The sequence below is a fragment of the Podarcis liolepis genome, assembly GCF_965112155.1.
Source record: "Podarcis liolepis genome assembly, chromosome: 10".
Taxonomy (NCBI): Eukaryota; Metazoa; Chordata; class Lepidosauria; order Squamata; family Lacertidae; genus Podarcis; species Podarcis liolepis.
In genome coordinates, this window is record NC_139562.1 from 4,014,789 (window position 1) to 4,032,452 (window position 17,664).

General features: G+C 47.4%; 3 protein-coding genes across 5 annotated transcripts in view; all 3 read left to right on the plus strand.

Moving 5' to 3' along the window:
* The window catches only part of LOC310686994 (uncharacterized protein), a 74,656-nt gene that overhangs the window by 30,907 nt on the left and 26,085 nt on the right, over positions 1 to 17,664 (plus strand). Inside the window, exons 5-7 of one of the 3 annotated variants that reach the window (XM_083461598.1) lie at positions 2,283 to 2,427; positions 8,386 to 8,427; positions 10,332 to 10,498. In XM_083461598.1, the coding sequence (XP_083317724.1) occupies positions 2,283 to 2,427; positions 8,386 to 8,427; positions 10,332 to 10,346 (202 nt within the window). In that variant the 3' untranslated portion in view covers positions 10,347 to 10,498. Of the gene's footprint in view, positions 1 to 2,282; positions 2,428 to 8,385; positions 8,428 to 10,331; positions 10,499 to 11,752; positions 11,982 to 17,664 lie in introns of those variants that run through there. The other 2 variants (XM_083461599.1, XR_014516136.1) reach the window with 2 other exon arrangements.
* Positions 1 to 17,664, plus strand: part of LOC310686847 (uncharacterized protein) — a 46,363-nt gene that overhangs the window by 11,429 nt on the left and 17,270 nt on the right. The gene's annotated exons all lie outside the window — the stretch shown is intronic.
* On the plus strand, positions 12,187 to 17,186 carry LOC310686976 (uncharacterized protein; the record flags this gene model as incomplete). Its single annotated transcript, XM_083461562.1, has 2 exons — positions 12,187 to 15,782; positions 16,629 to 17,186. The coding sequence occupies one exon, from the start codon at positions 12,187 to 12,189 to the stop codon at positions 13,102 to 13,104; it is 918 nt and encodes a 305-aa protein (XP_083317688.1). The 3' UTR covers positions 13,105 to 15,782; positions 16,629 to 17,186.

Sequence of the window (17,664 nt, forward strand, 5' to 3'; positions counted from 1 at the left end):
ATATGTATATGTAGTCCATCTGGTTGGGCTTCCCCAGCCACTCTGGGCAGCTTCCAGTACACATAAAAGACAGTAAAACATCAAACATTAAAAACCTCCAGATACAGGTCTACCTTCTGCTATCTTCTAAATGTCAGATAGTTGCTCATTTCCTTGACCTCTGAAGGGAGGGCGTTCCACAGGGTGGGTGCCACCACCCAGAAGGCCCTCTGCCTGGTTCCCTGTACCCTCACTTCTTGCAGGGAGGGAACCAGCAGAAGACCCTCAGAGGAGGACCTCAGTGTTCAGAGTGAAGGATGGGGGTGGAGAGGCTCCTTCAGGTCTACAGGGCCGAGGCAGTTTAGGGATTTAGGTCACAGATCTTGCTCCTCCATAACAATCTCCAAGACCGACATATAGTTAGCAGAGTAGGAAAAAACACTCAGAGGCAGCAAAAAATTCATTCAGCAGAGAAATTTAGTACTGAAGGCCAAAGCTAGCGAAAACTTAACTTACAGTAAAACCCTAACTTGGTATATCAAAACAGCACTCAAGTAAGAAACAGACAAGCAGAGTAGAGAATAGCAGATTAGGAAGTGGAACCAGGCGCCTTTCAATACTGCGATTTATAAAAAATTCCATGTCAGAGTAACCTTGGGACTGGATAACAAGCCTGGCTCACCCCACTTTAAACCAGCTTCTTCTGGTTCCCAGAAACCAGGAAGGTTCAGCATAACCTCATAACAACTGATCCCACCACCTGCTCTCAGCAGAAAGGAAACTCCCTTGTCAGCTAAAATGTTCCAGCTGGAGAAAACACCACTTTGAATCACACAGAGTAAAACCACCAGAACCTTCTTGAACCAATAGACTAGGAATGATGTGTATACATTAGATCAACACTTTTCTTTTTCTGAAAAATGCAGCCATGACACTTAAAGGTCAGCACCAACAGTGTGAATTGTGCTTGGAAACACACTGGAAGCCAGGGAAGATCCTTTAGGACCAATGAAATGTGGTCTTGGCGGCTGCTCCCAGTTACTAGTCCAGCTGCCACATTCTGGATTAGTTGCAGTTTTTGGGTCACCTTCAAAGGTAGCACCATGTAGAGCGCATGGCAGTGGTCCAAGCAGGAGATAACCAGAGCATGCACCACTTTAGTGAGACAGTGTCAGGCTGGTAGGGTCTGCCTGCCACCTGTCCCACAGGGACAGTGCTTCCGTCTTGTCAGGATTCAACCTCAATCTGTTATCCACCATCTATCCTCAAACCACCTACAGGCACCAACACAGGGCATTCACTGGTTCATCTTCACTGGTTCCAATTTAAAAGAGAAGAGCTGGGTATCATCCACATGCGTGTGAACACCAGCCAAAACCCCCCAGCGGCTTCATATAGATATTAAAAAGCATGGGGAGAGGACAGAGCCCTGAGGCACCCCACAACTGAGCACCCAGGGGCCTGAACACTCATCCCCCAACACCACTTTCTGGACATGGCCCAGGAGGAAGGAGGGGAACCACTGCACAGCAGTGCCCCCAGCTCCCCTAGAGGGTCCAGAAGGATACCATGGTCAAAGGTCTCCAAAGCAGAGATCCAGCAGAACCAGGAAAGAGCTTTGCCCTTGGTCTCTAGCCTATTGGAGATCATCAACCAGCACAACCAGGGCAGTTTCTGTCGCATGATGAGGCCTGAATCCCAATTGGAAGGATAATGGTGGCAGAAGATTTTCTGGTCCTGCACCCCCAAAAGCTTCAAGCACAAGACTTTCATTAGCTTTGAAGGGGCCATCGGATACTTGGTGGTCTTTTCTTCAAAAGACAAATATTCTGAATACTTTTTAATTGATGTATGATATAAACAGCACTTCTGTTTTACATATTCCACATTGGAGAGATTTTGATACACAGGTCTGAGTTCATCACTGCCCCCAAAACTGCTGTGTTAGCAGTACAGCGAGTGTGGACAGTGTGTTTGGGGGTTCAGGGCTGCCTAGACAACAAGAGCCCCTTCTCAGCCTGGCTTATATGGTACCAAGGAAATAAGAGAAGTACGTTAGGCACCAACTTGGCTGCAGGAGTGACTGGAAGGAGGTGTGGAGGACACCATCCAACCCTCTTAGAGACTTCTTTTCCTGAAGAAAACCAGGCAGCGAAGGTTTAGGACCACAGTTTTCCTTCTCGAGGACCTCGCTTACCAGGTTGACGAGCCCCATCTGCCCTTCACTTTCCTCCACAGCAGGGGCAGAATCTGCCTTCCTGATTGTGGGATTCATTGTTGTTCTCATCCTCTCCATCCACCAGGGCCTGCCTTCACCTGCAGCAGAATTCCCCAACCCACCAAGGATTGGAGACCCATCAGCTATTCTCACCTGGTTTAGCCGGCCAGTTGAAACCGTTCCTGGGCTTGTGGCCCCTATTCTATCCTGACAGCTTCTGGAAGCCACAGGTGAGAACTGAGTGCAGGTTGGGGACCATTGATGGATAGATTACCCCATAAGGAGCATGACATGACCCCCACCAAAGGAACTAATGCTCTCCTAACACCCCAAGTCATCGTATAATTATGATATTTGAGACAGGAGCGGAATAAATTTATCTCTAGAAATAACACATCTTCAGGCCATAAATAAATTAATACTACTTATCCAAGGTACTACATATTCCACTAAGTACAGTTTATCTATTTGCCTTGAATATCGCCTTTAAAGTGTCATTTTAGGATAGTTCTGTATCAGAAGACAGGCACGAGATCAGACAGCACATTTTTTAAAAAATCATGCTGCTTTATTAACATTGATTGAGGATTATGAAAGTTGCTAATGAATTACTATCATTTGATGACATTGCAACTTCATTTCCTAAAAATTAGGAACATGGGTAGGAGGTGAGGGAATGTAGGAGACGTTGAAATAGGAGAAGGTGCTAATGGAGATTGATGTGTTCTCTTTCCCTTAGTTCTGGAAACCCAAACTGGATTCCCTTTCATCCCACTCTGAAGAAGGAGATGGAGAAGACAGTCAAAACTCCAGTGAATGGGGCACCTTTCATTTCTTTAGGGATAGAAATGAAAATGTGTGAAATGTGGAATATGCTTCATTGAATGAGCACACATAGTTCACATCAACGACCTCCAACAGGGGAGAAACCATTGAAAGGTATGGAGTGCGGAAAGAGCTTTATTCAGAGTGAACACCTCAATATACATCAATGGACTCACACAGGGGAGAAACCATATAAATGCCTGGAGTGTGGAAAGAGCTTCAGTACCAGTGGAAACCTTAGAACACATCAACGGATTCACACAGGGGAGAAACCATATAAATGTATGGAGTGTGGAAAGAGCTTCAGTAAGAGTGGACACCTCAATATACATCAACGGACTCACACAGGGGAGAAACCATTTAAATGCATGGAGTGCGGAAAGAGCTTTAGTGAGAATGGAAAACTTAAAACACATCAACGGACTCACACAGGGGAGAAACCATTTCAATGTATGGAGTGCGGAAAGATCTTCAGTAAGAATGGAAACCTTAGAACACATCAACGGACTCACACAGGGGAGAAACCATATAAATGCATGGAGTGCGGAAAGTGCTTCAGTCAGAATGGAGTCCTTAAATTACACCAGCGAATTCACACAGGGGAGAAATCATATAAATGTATGGAATGTGGAAAGAGCTTCAGTCAGAATGGAAACCTTAGAACTCATCAACGGTCTCACACAGGGGAGAAACCATTTAAATGCCTGGAGTGCGGAACAAGCTTCAGTGAGAATGGAGACCTTAGAAAACATCAACGAACTCACACGGGGGAGAAACCATTTAAATGCATGGAGTGCGGAAAGTGCTTCAGTCAGAATGGAGTCCTTAAATTACACCAGCGGACTCACACAGGGGAGAAGCCATTTAAGTGCCTGGACTGCGGAAAGAGCTTCAGTCAGAATGGAACCCTTAAAAAACATCAACGGACTCACACAGGGGAGAAACAATTTAAATGCCTGGAGTGCGGAAAGTGCTTCAGTGAGAATGGAGACCTTAGAAAACATCAACGAACTCACACGGGGGAGAAACCATTTAAATGCATGGAGTGCGGAAAGTGCTTCAGTCAGAGTGCACACTTCAATATACATCAACGGACTCACACAGGGGAGAAATCATTTAAATGCCTGGAGTGCGGAAAGAGCTTCAGTCAGAATGAAAATCTTAGAAAGCATCAGCAGACACACAGGGGAGAAGCTGTTTAAATGTATGGACTGTGGAAGGAGCTCCAGTCAGAGTGGAACCCTTGATTTATGCGAACAACCTCACACAAAGCACAAATCTTATAAATATCAGGAAAGTGGATAGAGGTTCAGTCTTGCTGGAAATTCTAAATCAACAGATTCACGGACAGGAAGTACCTTTGGAGTTGAAACCCTACAAACCATCAACAGACTCAAAGAGGAGAAGCAGTTTAAATGAAAAGATTGCAAAAAGTGCTTTATTTACAATGGAGTGTATAAGGAAAATCCAGAGACTCTCTGATGGAGTACTGTGTCCAGTTCTGGGCACCACAGTTCAAGAAGGACACTGACAAACTGGAACGTGTCCAGAGGAGGGCAACCAAAATGATCTAAGCTCTTCCACATATAATGTTCAACTGCCCCCTACACAGCATAGCCAGGACTAAATTCCTAGGTCCTGCCTTACTGCGCTTGGTGGGCAGGCCTGTTGAGTCACACGCCGCACTACTTTTGCAGGATACAGATCCTTCGGTAACTCTGCAGGTGGCGAGATTCCTGAATGCGGTTATCTCACACACAAAAACAACCAAAAAACAACAACAACACCAAAACTAATCGGACAGTTACGATGAGAGTGCATGTCGGTCCTCGTCTTCAGTTTTCCTTTTTCTGTGATCCGTCCCTTGGAGCTCTTCGTGCCCCAAGCTGTTATTTGGCTCTGCTCATTGACCCCCCCCCTTGCATCGTGGTGTCCACCCTCTGGGGTCGAATATATCGGCCCTTATGCCCCTGAGCTTTTATGTTTGTACATATTTTATGGGCTAATAGCCGTAAATAAATAAATAAATAAATAAAATGATCTAAGGCCTGGAAACGATGCCTTATGACGAACGGCTAAGGGAGCTGGGCATGTTTAGCCTGGAGAAGAGGAGGTTAAGGGGTGATATGATAGCCATGTTCAAATATATAAAAGGATGTCACATAGAGGATGGAGAAAGGTTGTTTTCTGCTGCTCCAGAGAAGCGGACACGGAGCAATGGATCCAAACTACAAGAAAGAAGATTCCACCTAAACATTAGGAAGAACTTCCTGACAGTAAGAGCTGTTCGACAGTGGAATTTGCTGCCCAGGAGTGTGGTGGAGTCTCCTTCTTTGGAGGCTTTTAAACAGAGGCTTGACAGCCATATGTCAGGAGTGCTCTGATGGTGTTTCCTGCTTGGCAGGGGGTTGGACTCGAAGGCCCTTGTGGTCTCTTCCAACTCTATCATTCTATGTAAGAACCCATTTTGATGTATGGAGTGTTGGAGGTCTTCCTCTCAGAGTCCACTCTTTTCTTCACAGAAATGAACTCAGGAGGAAATCTGTCTTTAACACATGTTGTGCATGTGAAGTTCTGGTTTTGTATGTGTAAAACTCTATCGTAATAAAATATTGAGGGCAATGTCAAACAATGTGATTATGATCTAAGATGTAAAGTACCTTTTGATAGAGAAGAGGTGAGGGTTTATCTGGATTGCTCGTGGTCAGTGAGGATTGTGGCTGGGCGATATATTGTCATACTGGTTTCTAGACCACATCATGCTAACCTTTCAAAAACAATTGATATGGCAACACACCAAGATCACAGTGTGTGTTTCCAGGATGCTCATTTGCCTGGAAGCTGCTGGCAGAAGCCCTGAATATGCTGAGTTCCTGACTTCCCTCCCAGACGACAGGAAGCGAAAGACACACCTCCATTGCTCTGTGTCCTTCCAGCCTCGTTCCTCCCTTGCTCCCTTCTGCCGGTTTGTGTGCCTGGCTTAGATATCCTGTGTGCTGTATTTGTTTACTGCTGAAACTGCTGTACTCAAGCATGAAAAATTGGTGCATCTGTGTGTGACTGGTTTTTGCACCAAACTCTCTCACCCCCACCACGTGTGATCTCCAAACACTGCTTCTTCACTAGAACCTCTCCCTGTCTCCTACACATTCAGAAGAAAACTTAAAATACTGTAATTTAATGGGAGATTTCCCCCCAAGCCTTATTGCAAGAGAGGGAAGGAGGGGCTGCAGGTACCAGGGAAGTCTCCTGATGGGTCCCATCTTCACTCATGAACCCCATGAGGCAACCCCAGATCTACTGCTTATTCTGGGTTTTGGGGAAGATAGCACTTTTCCATAGTCCCAGAAGTTATTAACCTAGCCAGAGGACCAGTGTGCATATTATTATCGTACTTATTTTACTGCTGTTGCTGCTGTTGCTGTCATGGACTGGCTGGGTGAAAAGGGAGGGGGGGAGGCAGCAGCTGGGGAACCCCCAAGGAAACAAGGCTCGGATCCCGGGTCTTGTATGCCCCCTAAGTCTATCTAAACTCCTAGGTCTGTTCAATAAAAGGCTAATTTGGTGTTAAGGGGGGGGGCCCAGGTGCGAGGCTGCTCAGCCACCCAGCTCATCAGGCAGAGCCCGCGGGTCCCTGCGGAATAAAGGAAGGAGTCCGGCCACCAACCGGAGCAAATAGCTGTAGATCAAAGTTTATTGCGCAACAGGTCCAAAGATGAATTGAACCCCGAGGATGGGCTGACAATGACTTTTCAAAGTTTCTATCTTATCCCAGCATGCAGTTCGTGGAGCATCATCACTACATCATCGCTACATCAGGAGGTGAAAAAACCTATCTGAGGATGTACAAATTCCATTGCGCTTTAGTTCTGGCCTGCTTCACTCGTTGCATGAATTTTACCTGGGTGTCGGGGCTGTGTGTGCAAAAGCCAAAGCCCCATTTTTTCCCTTAACACAGGAGTCACAGAGTCCAAGCCGCTGCTCAATGTACACCAGTACCTAAAACACGGACGGATCTAATCTCGTGGGGTGGGGGGGGGAGGGATTTTGCAATGTAAACATTTTGGGGTGCGAGACCCCACTTTGCGAGTGGATTGCCGGGATCAGCCCCTCCCCCGTTCTGTTGATCCCCAGAAGAAAGAAGGGAGGGGGAAACCTTCCTCTCCCCACCCCCATTCCTCCCCTCCCGGCACATCCTTCTCTCACCCCGCCCCCACAACCCCAAATCCCGCCCCCATACGTTGCATCTCCTCTTCCTCTTCCTCGCCATCCGACTTCTGTTCCGGGAGGGGGGAGGGGGAAAGAGCCCCTCCCAAATTGCCTGCTTCTCCCGCAAGTGGAGCTTCTGCGCCGGATTGGGGCTCTGCGCCGCAGCTCTAGGGGCGCGCGCTTTCGGAGAGGGGAGGAGGGGCGGCAGGTAAATCCCCCCACCCACCCACGTGGATGTTGCCGGAAAGGAAAGGAGAGGAGAATCGCGAGCGAGGATAAAGAGGTAAAGGGGGCGCGGGGGGGCAGGCGGGAGAAGGATCCAGAGACTCCCTCCAGCTCACCAAAGCGCCTGTTGTGGATCTGGATCCCTGCACGCGTGCTGCGAAGGAGGTTTTCCTTGGGCCCTTAGGAAGCCACCCAGGGGATCCCAACGAAGCCCCCTCGCCCCATTTCCCCGCGCAGGCATCCCTGGGGCGCTGTGGGTTCCGCGCGGAAAGAGGTGGGCCATGAAAGGGTTAACGGGCGTGAGGGACGCCTGGATAGAGACCCCCGTCCCTCCCCTGCTCGTCTTGGGGGGGCCCTCCGGATGGAGAGATGGGGGGCGCAGGGCGTGGGGTGAGCCGCGCCAAGGGGGGACTTTGGGTTCAGGGGAGACTCTGGGACAGAGGGAGGGAGTCGAGGAAGTGGGGAGGGGGAGCATCCCTGGGGCAGCGAAGGGGGGGGGAGTGCTAGGTAGACCAGTCTTTGGGGACACATCTCCATCCTGGCGCCCGCGGGAATTCTCTGGAGGGGCCGCATTGGATTCTCCCTCCCGCCCAGGAATCGGCCACCCCTTCAATGCCACCAGAGAGGGATCCCTGGAAAGTGGGGGGTCCAGTCCCCCCACCCCTTTCTTCCTGCAAGCTCCATCCTCTTCCCACCCCATAAGGCCCCATACGTCCCTGCCTGTCCAGACTGTTGCAGGAATTTATGTATAGGTGTGTGTGTGGGGGGGGAGTGCCAGACAGGTAGTCGGATGAAGACAAAAGGGTGGGATTAACTTGGCTGGGAAACAGGTCAGGGAGGACAATGGCTGGCTGGCCCGGGGCGGGGCAAAGGCCAAAGAAAAGAGGCCGACCCCTTTGTCCAAGCCTCTTTTGGTTTTCTTCCTTCAGGGATCAGGATCCTCAGGAGCGTGTCCTGGCGGCCGGATTAAGGTAAGTTCTGGCCTGATTGGAAGGGGCATGGCCCCTCTGCCAGGCTAGGCTGTATTTTTTTGACTTTTCTTTCTGGGCGGGGGGCCAGCTAGGCCGCCAGGGTGGCCTTCTTGTTTTTTTGTAGTGGGGGGGGGAGGCATGGCTCCCTTGCCCCCGCCATCCGCCACCCTCCAGCTGTAGGCCGCATGGCAGCCGATTCCTTTCTTGTTGGGGGGGGGGGCATAAGTCAGGCCACGTGGTGGTCGTATTTTTTTGCACTTCCCCCTCGTTCTGCTCTGCCTACTGATGCACTTCTGCTCCTAGCAGTGAAATGTAAATATCTCTTTTGTTACACTCGATGGGTGTTTGGTGGAGGGCAAGGGGAACTATGGGGCAGGGTCCAGGATGCTCAGATTACTGCCACCAGACCTCCCCTTCCATGATGTAACCATGATGTAGTTTGGGGGTGTAACATTGGGATTAGCAGTGAAATAAATAAATTAAGGTCTTATGTATATAATGAAGGTTCATAAATGTACCAGGCAAACACGTACATAGATATATAGGCCCCATGTCTGAACCTGCACAGGAGAGCAGCCATGGAGCCATTTTGACTCCCAGGCTGACCAGGTGTTTTCTCTGCAAGGTCAAATGGAGCAGCCTCCCCATTGCCTCTTCCTTCACAATTCCTGTCTTAAGGGTATATCTGTGTATGAATAGGGTGTGAGCCTGTGATCTGGCTCAGGAACTAAGTACTTGTCATTACAAAAGACTGGCCAGGCTCCCCAGGGTATCAATCCAGTAAGCGTTAACAGGTAACTTGCCAGACAGGAGGTAAACAACCCCCTCAGATTTCTGCTTTAGCCCGCCCTTTCTGTGAAGTAGTTATGATGTTTCTGGGGGTGGTCTTCGACTCCAAGGTGGGCAATTTAAAATGTCTATATAAGGGCAGACACACCTTGGTTCGGGGTCCTTCTCCTCTCCTGCGTGTGAGGGGAGACCCTGTTGGAACACTTCAATAAAGATCAGGCTTACAAGCTGCTTTGCTTCTCAATATTCTCTGGTTGGCCTCTGTTTTTCCTCCGACCGATGGAGAACCTACAAAGGACTCTATGAGGGCTCTTGTGTCCCGCATAAGGGAATAATGGGAGATTTTCGTTTATTGTAGCAGCTAATAAAGTTTGGGTTCTCTTTTGTTTGGGGCTTCCATCTTGTTCCTCCTGGTGGCAGGTGGGAGTCCTGTCACGACAGTCTTCAATAAAGACCAAGCCTACTGGCTGCTCTTTTGCTCTGGTATTCCTGGCTGCTGTTCTTGTTTTTTGTCCAAGGGAGCCCTCAGATTTCTCCTTTAACAAGACACAACTTCTTTCCTGCAAGCTCCACCCAATTCCCACCCCATAAGCCCCTGACGTGTCCAAATAATAATAATAATAATAATAATAATAATAATAATAATAATAATTTATATCCTGCCCTTCCCAGCCGAAGCTGGGCTAAGAGCGGCTTACAACAATAAAAGTATCACAGTTTACATAAAATCACAAGCAATTAATTAAAATGCATTCTAAAATCAATTCGTTCTAATATCAATTCAAAATCAAATTAATGGCAGATACAGCGGTTCTGCCAAGTCCAACCATTGGTCCCCCTGGAGAGGAGAGGAAATCCCAAGAGGAAGAGAGGAGGGGAGGGGCTTCTTGGAAGCGGCTCTTTGTTTCCTCAATCCCACCTAAGAAGCAGACAGAAATCTTTTCCTCTCTCTCAGGCTTCCATCCTTAAGTGTCTTTTCCACTGCCTGGTTCATTGAGGATGACGATAGTGTACACCTGTCATCAGAAACAGGGGTCCAGAGTCCATGAACGGCTCTCAGGCTTGATATAGACGTTGCACCTCAAAAGCATTTCTGTTCCTCTTATTCTTTGAAGGCAGTGTCAGAGTGACTGACAAGCTGAGATACAACCCATCAGCATCCAATGATAGCCATTGCATAAATCTTCCCAATCAAGGGACCCATTTTCATGATAGACTGTGGCTGGAGGCTCTACATACAGGGTGTGCCTATACAGGCCAAAGACTGCCAGTATTAGCACAGGTGAAGTGTCTGACCCCCCCCCCCCAGCTCCCCTAGAGGGTTCAGAAGGATACCATGGTCAAAGGTCTCCAAAGCCGCTGAGAGATCCAGCAGAACCAGGAAACAGCTTTTCCTCTAAGCCTCTAGACCATCGGAGATCATCAGTCACAGCAACCAGGGTAGTTTCAGTTCCATGATGAGGCCTGAATCCGGATTGGAAGGATAATGATGGAAGAAGCTTTCCTGGTCCTGCACCCCCAAAAGCTCCAGGCACAAGACTTTCATTAGGTTTGAAGGGGCCATACGATACTTGGTGGTCTTTTCTTCAAAAGACAAATAATCTGAATACTTTTAAATTGATGTATGATATAAACAGCACTTCTGTTTTCCTTGTTCCACATTGGAGAGACTTTGATACACAGGTCTGAGTTCATCGCTCCCCCTGAAACTGCTGTGTTAGCAGCACTGGCTGGACAGTGTGTTTGGGGGTTCAGGGCTTCCTAGACAAGACCCCCTTCTCAGCCTGGCTTATATGGTCCCAAGGAAAGCAGAGCAGTACGTTAGGCATCAGCTTGGCTGCAGTAGTGGCTGGAAGGAGGTGTGCAGGGCACCATCCAACCGCCTTAGAGAGTCCACTCTGGATTTGTGTAGGTTTTTCTCCGCACCTTTTTCTTCTCCTGAAGCTAACTCAAGAGGGAGTGTACCAAAGTATTATGACCAGAGTTTTCCTTCTCGAAGGGTTCCCTTCCCTGGTTGATCAGCCCCATCTGCCCTCACTTTCCTCTGCAGAATGGGCAGAATCTGCCTTCTTGACTGTGGGATTCACTGTTGTTCTCATCCTCTCCATCCACCAGGGCCTGCCTTCACCTGCAACAGAATTCCCTAATACACCAAGGATTTGAGACCCGTCATCTATCCTCACCTGCTTTAGCCTGCCGGTTGAAGCTGTTCCTGGGATTGTGGTCCCTATTCCATCCTGGCAGTTTCTGGAAGCCACAGGTGAGAGCTGAGTGCAGGGTGGGGACCAATGGTGGGTAGATTACCCCAGAAGGTGGACAACATGTCCCCCACCAAAGGTACTAACGCTCCCCTAACACCCCATGAGATTGTATGATTATGATCTTTAAGACAGAACAGGAATAAATTCATGTCCCCAGAAATAACACAACTTCAGGCCATTAGTGAATCATTACTACATTTTCAAGGTACTACACTTTCCACCAAGTACAGTTTATCTATTTGCCTTGAATATCCTGCTTTTCAGTGTCGTTTTAGGATAGTCCTGCGTCAGAAGACGGGCACAAGATGAGACAGCACATCATTTTTTAAAAAATCAAGATGCTTTATGAATATTGATTGAGGATTATGAAAGTTGCTGATGAATTACTATCATTTGATGACATTGCAACTTCATTTCCTAAAAATTGGGAACATGGGTAGGAGGTGAGGGAATGTAGGAGACGTTGAAATAGGAGAAGGTGCTAATGGAGCTTGATGCATTCTCTTTCCCTTAGTTCTCTTCCTTGAAACCCAAACAGGATTTCCGTTCCTCCCACACTGAAGAAGATGTCAGAACTCCAGGGGATGAGTCACCTTTGGTTTCATTAGGAATAGAAATTAAAATGTGTGAAATGTGGAATATGCGTCATTGAATGAGCACACATAGTTCACATCAACGACCTCCAACAGGGAAGAAACCACTTAAAGTTATGGAGTGTTGGAAAAGTTTCAGTCGGAGTGGACACCTAAATATGCATCAATGGACACACACAGGGGAGAAACCATATAAATGTATGGAGTGTGGAAAGAGCTTCAGTAACAGTGGACACCGCAATACACATCAACGGACTCACACAGGGGAGAAACCATTTAAATGTATGGAGTGTGGAAAGAGCTTCAGTACGAGTGGAAATCTTAGAAGACATCAATGGACTCACATAGGGGAGAAACCATTTAAATGTATGGAGTGCGGAAAGAGCTTCAGTCAGAATGGAGACCTTAAATTACACCAGTGGATTCACACAGGGGAGAAACCATTTAAATGCATGGAGTGTGGAAAGTGCTTCAGTGTTAATGGAACCCTTAAAAAACATCAACGGACTCACACAGGGGAGAAACCATTTAAATGCATGGAGTGTGGAAAAAGCTTCAGTTTCAATGCAACCCTCCGAAGACATCAACAGACTCACAAAGGAGAGAAACCATATAAATGTATGGAGTGTGGAAAGAGTTTCAGTCAGAGTGGACACCTCTATATACATCAACGGACTCACACGGGTGAAAAACCATATAAATGTATGGAGTGTGGGAAGAGTTTTAGTCATAGTGGATCCCTTAGAAAACATCAACGGACTCACACAGGGGAGAAACCATATAAATGTATGGAGTGCGGGAAGAGTTTTAGCCATAGTGGATCCCTTAGAAAACATCAACGGACTCACACAGGGGAGAAACCATATAAATGCATGGAGTGCGGAAAGAGCTTTAGTGATAGTGGAAATCTTAGAAGACATCAATGGACTCACAGAGGGGAGAAACCATTTAAATGTATGGAGTGCGGAAAGAGCTTTAGTGATAGTAGAACCCACAGAAAACATCAACAGACTCACACGGGAGAAACCATTTAAATGTATGGAGTGTGGAAAGAGCTTTAGTGATAATGGAACCCTTAGAAGACATCAACAGACTCACACAGGAGAGAAACCATATAAATGTATGGAGTGTGGAAAGATCTTTGATCGGAGTGGAAATCTAAGAAAACATCAGCAGACTTACATTGGAGAAACCATTTAAATGTATGGAGTGTGGAAGGAGCTGCAGGCAGAGTGGAATCCTTGATTTTCATCAACAAACTCACACAAGAGACAAACCATATTAATGTCAGCAAAGGCGATAAGAGTTTCAGTCCTAGTGGAACATCAACAGACATGCACAGGAAGAACTTTAATAGTTGCCATCCTACAAACCATCAACAACCTCAAAGAGGAGAAGCAGTTTAAATGGAAGGATTACAGAAAGTGCTTTAGTTATAATGGAGTGTTTAGGAAACACCTAGGGAGTCTCACAAGGGAGAACCCATTTAAATGTATGGAGCACGGGACATGTTCCACTCAGAGGAAATCTGTCTTCCTGCTTCAGGGCCAGCTGAGTCTGTTTCTCTTGTCATTCTCTCCAACTAGGTAACTCCTGTCTAATCTGCTCTGTGTCTGTGTCTCTCCCTGCTTCTGAGACCACTGGAAACGAGGGGGGCCGTTTCTCCCCCTCCAGCTCCTCTTCTGAGGAAAGCTAACCTGCTTGAGAATGGATTCCCCCATATTTGGCTTCAGACCATTCCCTGACAAAACACATTGCTCTATGTCCTTCCAGCCTCTTTCCTCCCTTGCTCCCTTCTGCCGGTGTGTGTGCCTGACTTAGATTTCCCGTCTGCTAAATTTTTTTACTGCTGAAACTGGATCTGCTCTCAGGAGCTAAGTTTTATGCCTCACTGGGGACCCTGTGAGAACTGTATGTTTTGAAGGCTTAGTAAAGTATTACTGAAGAAGTCCTGCTGCCTCTTTGTGTGTTTTTGACGTCAGTGTGGGACTTGCTCTACACGTGGCCCGTACTCCGGTTATACTTAGCTCATGCCCTGGAGTTGCTCTACTCAAACATGCAAGACTGTTTTTGCCGCAAACTCTGCATGATCTCCAAACACTTCTTCTTCTCCAGAACTTCATCCCTGCCTCCTGTGCGTTTTGAAGAAAACTTGAAATACTGAAATTGAATGGGAGATTTTCCCCCAAGCCTAATTTCAAGAGGGGGAAGGAGGGGCTGCAGGTACGAGGGAAGTCTCCTGGTGGGTCCCATCTTCACTCATGAACCCCATGGGGCAACCCCAGAGCTCCTGCTTATTCTGGGGTTTGGAGAAGATAGTACTATTCAGTCATGCTACTAGGGAGTTTTGCTACCAGAGGACCAGAGTGCATATTACTATCATACTGATTTTACTGCTATGGTTGCTTTTGCTGTCATGGACTGGCTGGGTTCGGGGGGGGGGAGACACCAGTCTGGGGGACCCACAAAGGAAGAAGGCTCAGATCCTGGGGACTGGTGGTGGGATGGTAATGAGCAGAAAGAGGGAGGAAATTGAGCAGAATGGGAGGGGAGGTGTTGCAAGTTTAGGAGTAAACAGGGTTTGGTGAGCAGGAAGAGGCTGGGGCAGAGAGCAGTTCAGGCTCAAGATGGAGGAGAGGAGGGGGCCAGGAGACCCAGAGGAGGCCGACTACTGAAGCATCCAGAGAGACCTCCCCCCCTCCTGCTGCAACCAGCTCCCCTTTCCCCTGGTCTCCTAGAGCACACAAAGAAACCCGGTTCATACCCCATGATTCTGCACATGATATTAAGAGGGTGTTTCTCTGCCCCCCAACATGCATCACTTTAATCTCTTTGACAATGAACTGTATTTTCAGCCCATTCACCCGGTTTGGAGAGCTCTTTTAGGTTCTCCTTGCAATCTCTCTTTGTTTGAACAACCCTGGACAATTTACTGCCACCAGCAAACTTTGCCCCCTCCTTGCTCACTCCTAACTCTAGATCATTTATGAGCAAGTTGAAAATCCACGAGTCCCAATTCTGATCTATAGGGGACTCCACTTTCTGCTTCTCTCCATTCATAGGAGTGTTCGTTTATTAGTATGTGTTCCTCTCTCCCCTCATCCTTCTGTGCTGTGGAGGGAACCCTGCGGAAAAGTTCTGGGGTGAATTTCGCTTCCCCACACATCCAACACTGCTCAGCATTCAGGGAAATGGAAGAGGAAAGCTGGCCACAATCCAAGAGGCTGAGGTCAGCAGAAAGCGAAGCAAAGCCTACTCAAAGGGAAGCCACTCCAGCTTCCAGCCCGTCTGCTCCCACAATGGCTGAAGAAGAATTGCCATTTGGGAATGGCGGAGCTGAATGGAAGCGGGCAAGGAAGCCCCACAATCGCTCCTGCTGGAGGAATAGGGCCACTGACACCTATACTCAAAGGTGATGACCTGGTCCTTTAGGGGCACTGTTACGCCATCAAGAACCGGGAGTCCCCCACACCTGCCTCCCCCACACCTGCCTCCCTCGTCTGGATTCAACCTCAATCTCTTAGCTGCCATCCATCCTCCAACCACCTTCAGAAAGACACACAGGGAACTCACTGCCTTCACTGGTTCCAATTTAAAAGAGAGGCAGAGATGGGAGGAGCCTCCCCATTGTCTTTTCCTTCACAAATCCTGTCTTAAGGGCACATTTAAGATATGAATAGGGTGTGAGGCTGTGACCTGGCACAGATACTAAGTATTTATCAAAATAAAAAAATTCCTTCCTGTAGCACCTTAAAGACCAACTAAGTTAGTTCTTGGTATAAGCTTTCGTGTGCATGCACACTTCTTCAGATACACTGAAACAGAAGTTGCCAGATCCTTCTATATAGTGAGAAGGTGGGGAGGGGTATTACTCAGAAGGGTGGTGGGAATCGGAGATGGACAGCTGAGATGAGCCTGTTGACGACTCTTAACGACTGTAATAGGTCTTACAGGAAAAGGCAAGGGGTGAGAAGGTGAGAAATGGCTTAGTCATGTATAATGAGATAAGAATCCAATGTCTCTGTTAAGACCAGGTCTCTCCATTGTTTTAAGTTTGGTAATGAGTTGCAATTCAGCAGCTTCTCTTTCCAATCTATTTCTGAAATTCCTTTGTAGTAAAACAGCTACTTTGAGATCTTGTATAGAACGTCCTGGGGGATTGAAGTGTTCTCCTACTGGTTTCTCTGTTTTGTGATTCTTGATGTCAGATTTATGTCCGTTTATTCTTTGGCGTAAGGTTTGGCCTGTTTGTCCAATATAGAGAGCTGAAGGACACTGTTGGCATTTGATGGCATACACAATGTTAGACGATGAGCAATTAAATAGTCCCGAGATGGTATGTGTGATGTTGTTGGGGCCAGTAATGGTGTTGTCCGGGTATATGTGGCAGCAAAGTTGGCATCTGGGTTTATTGCAGGCTCTGGTGCCAGTGTCCGTGTTAAGTCTGGTTGTAGTATTATTGTGGGTTAGGAGTTGTTTAAGACTGGGTGGCTGTCTGTAGGCAATGAAAGGTCTTCCTCCCAGAGCTGGCAGACCAACACAGCTACCTATCTGTAAGTATTTATCATCACAAAAGACTGGCCAGGCTCCCCAGGCAATCCAATCAAGTGACCATTAAACAGGTAACCTGGCAGACAGGAGGTAAACAAACCACTCAGATTTCTGCTGTAAACCGCCCTTTCTGTGATGTAGGTATGATGTATCTGGGGGGTGGTCTTGGGTTAACACCCCTTCTGTGATGTATTTATGATGTATGGAGGGGTGGTCTTGAGCTCCAGGGCAGGGCATTTAAAATGTCTATATAAGGCCTTGTGTGCCATTGTTCTGGGTTCCACCTCCCTCCTGCGTGTGGTGAGTGAGGACCCTGTTGCAACAGATCAATAAAGATCAGGCTTACTAGCTGCTTTGCTTCTCAATATTCTCTGGTTGGCCCCTGTTATTTTCTCCTACCAATAGGGAACCTACGTAAGGACTCTATATGGGCTCTTGGATACCCCAAAAGGGAAAAAGGGCAGATTTTTTGTTTACAAGACTTGCTTGGAACATTTATTTTATATACACTAGACCTTAAAATTCTTACAACAATTGCATATGGTTGCATGAACTTTTAAGACCTCTCCCCATTTCCCACAATACATTTTTTCACAGCATCATCCATACATCACAATTGTGTCACAAAGTAGGAGTGTTTGGAATTTAGAAACATGAGCCCGTCACCCCCCCTGTCACAACCCCAGTTTCCCACACCTTTTAACTACCCTCTTCCCCCAAAAAACAGAATAGTTTTTACACATCTCCCTAGCTGTAAGGTTTTCCTCCCCTTCTCCTCTGAATGCATCAGGATTCAACCCACCACCCCGATGGATTTCTGCCTGGGGCATGTGCTGCCCTTGATCGCCTCCTGCCTCCTAATGGATTATGGCCTATGAATAGGATTCTCCAATTCCAGAGGAGTCATTAGGCGTTGGAACCCAGGAAATCTGTCAAACCGTTGACTTGGCAATTATTTGACGTTTCTATAGTTTTCTATACAGTATTGGATAATCGGAGGAAACAGTCCGATTCATGGTATCTGCTTCTTGCTACAATTGTAT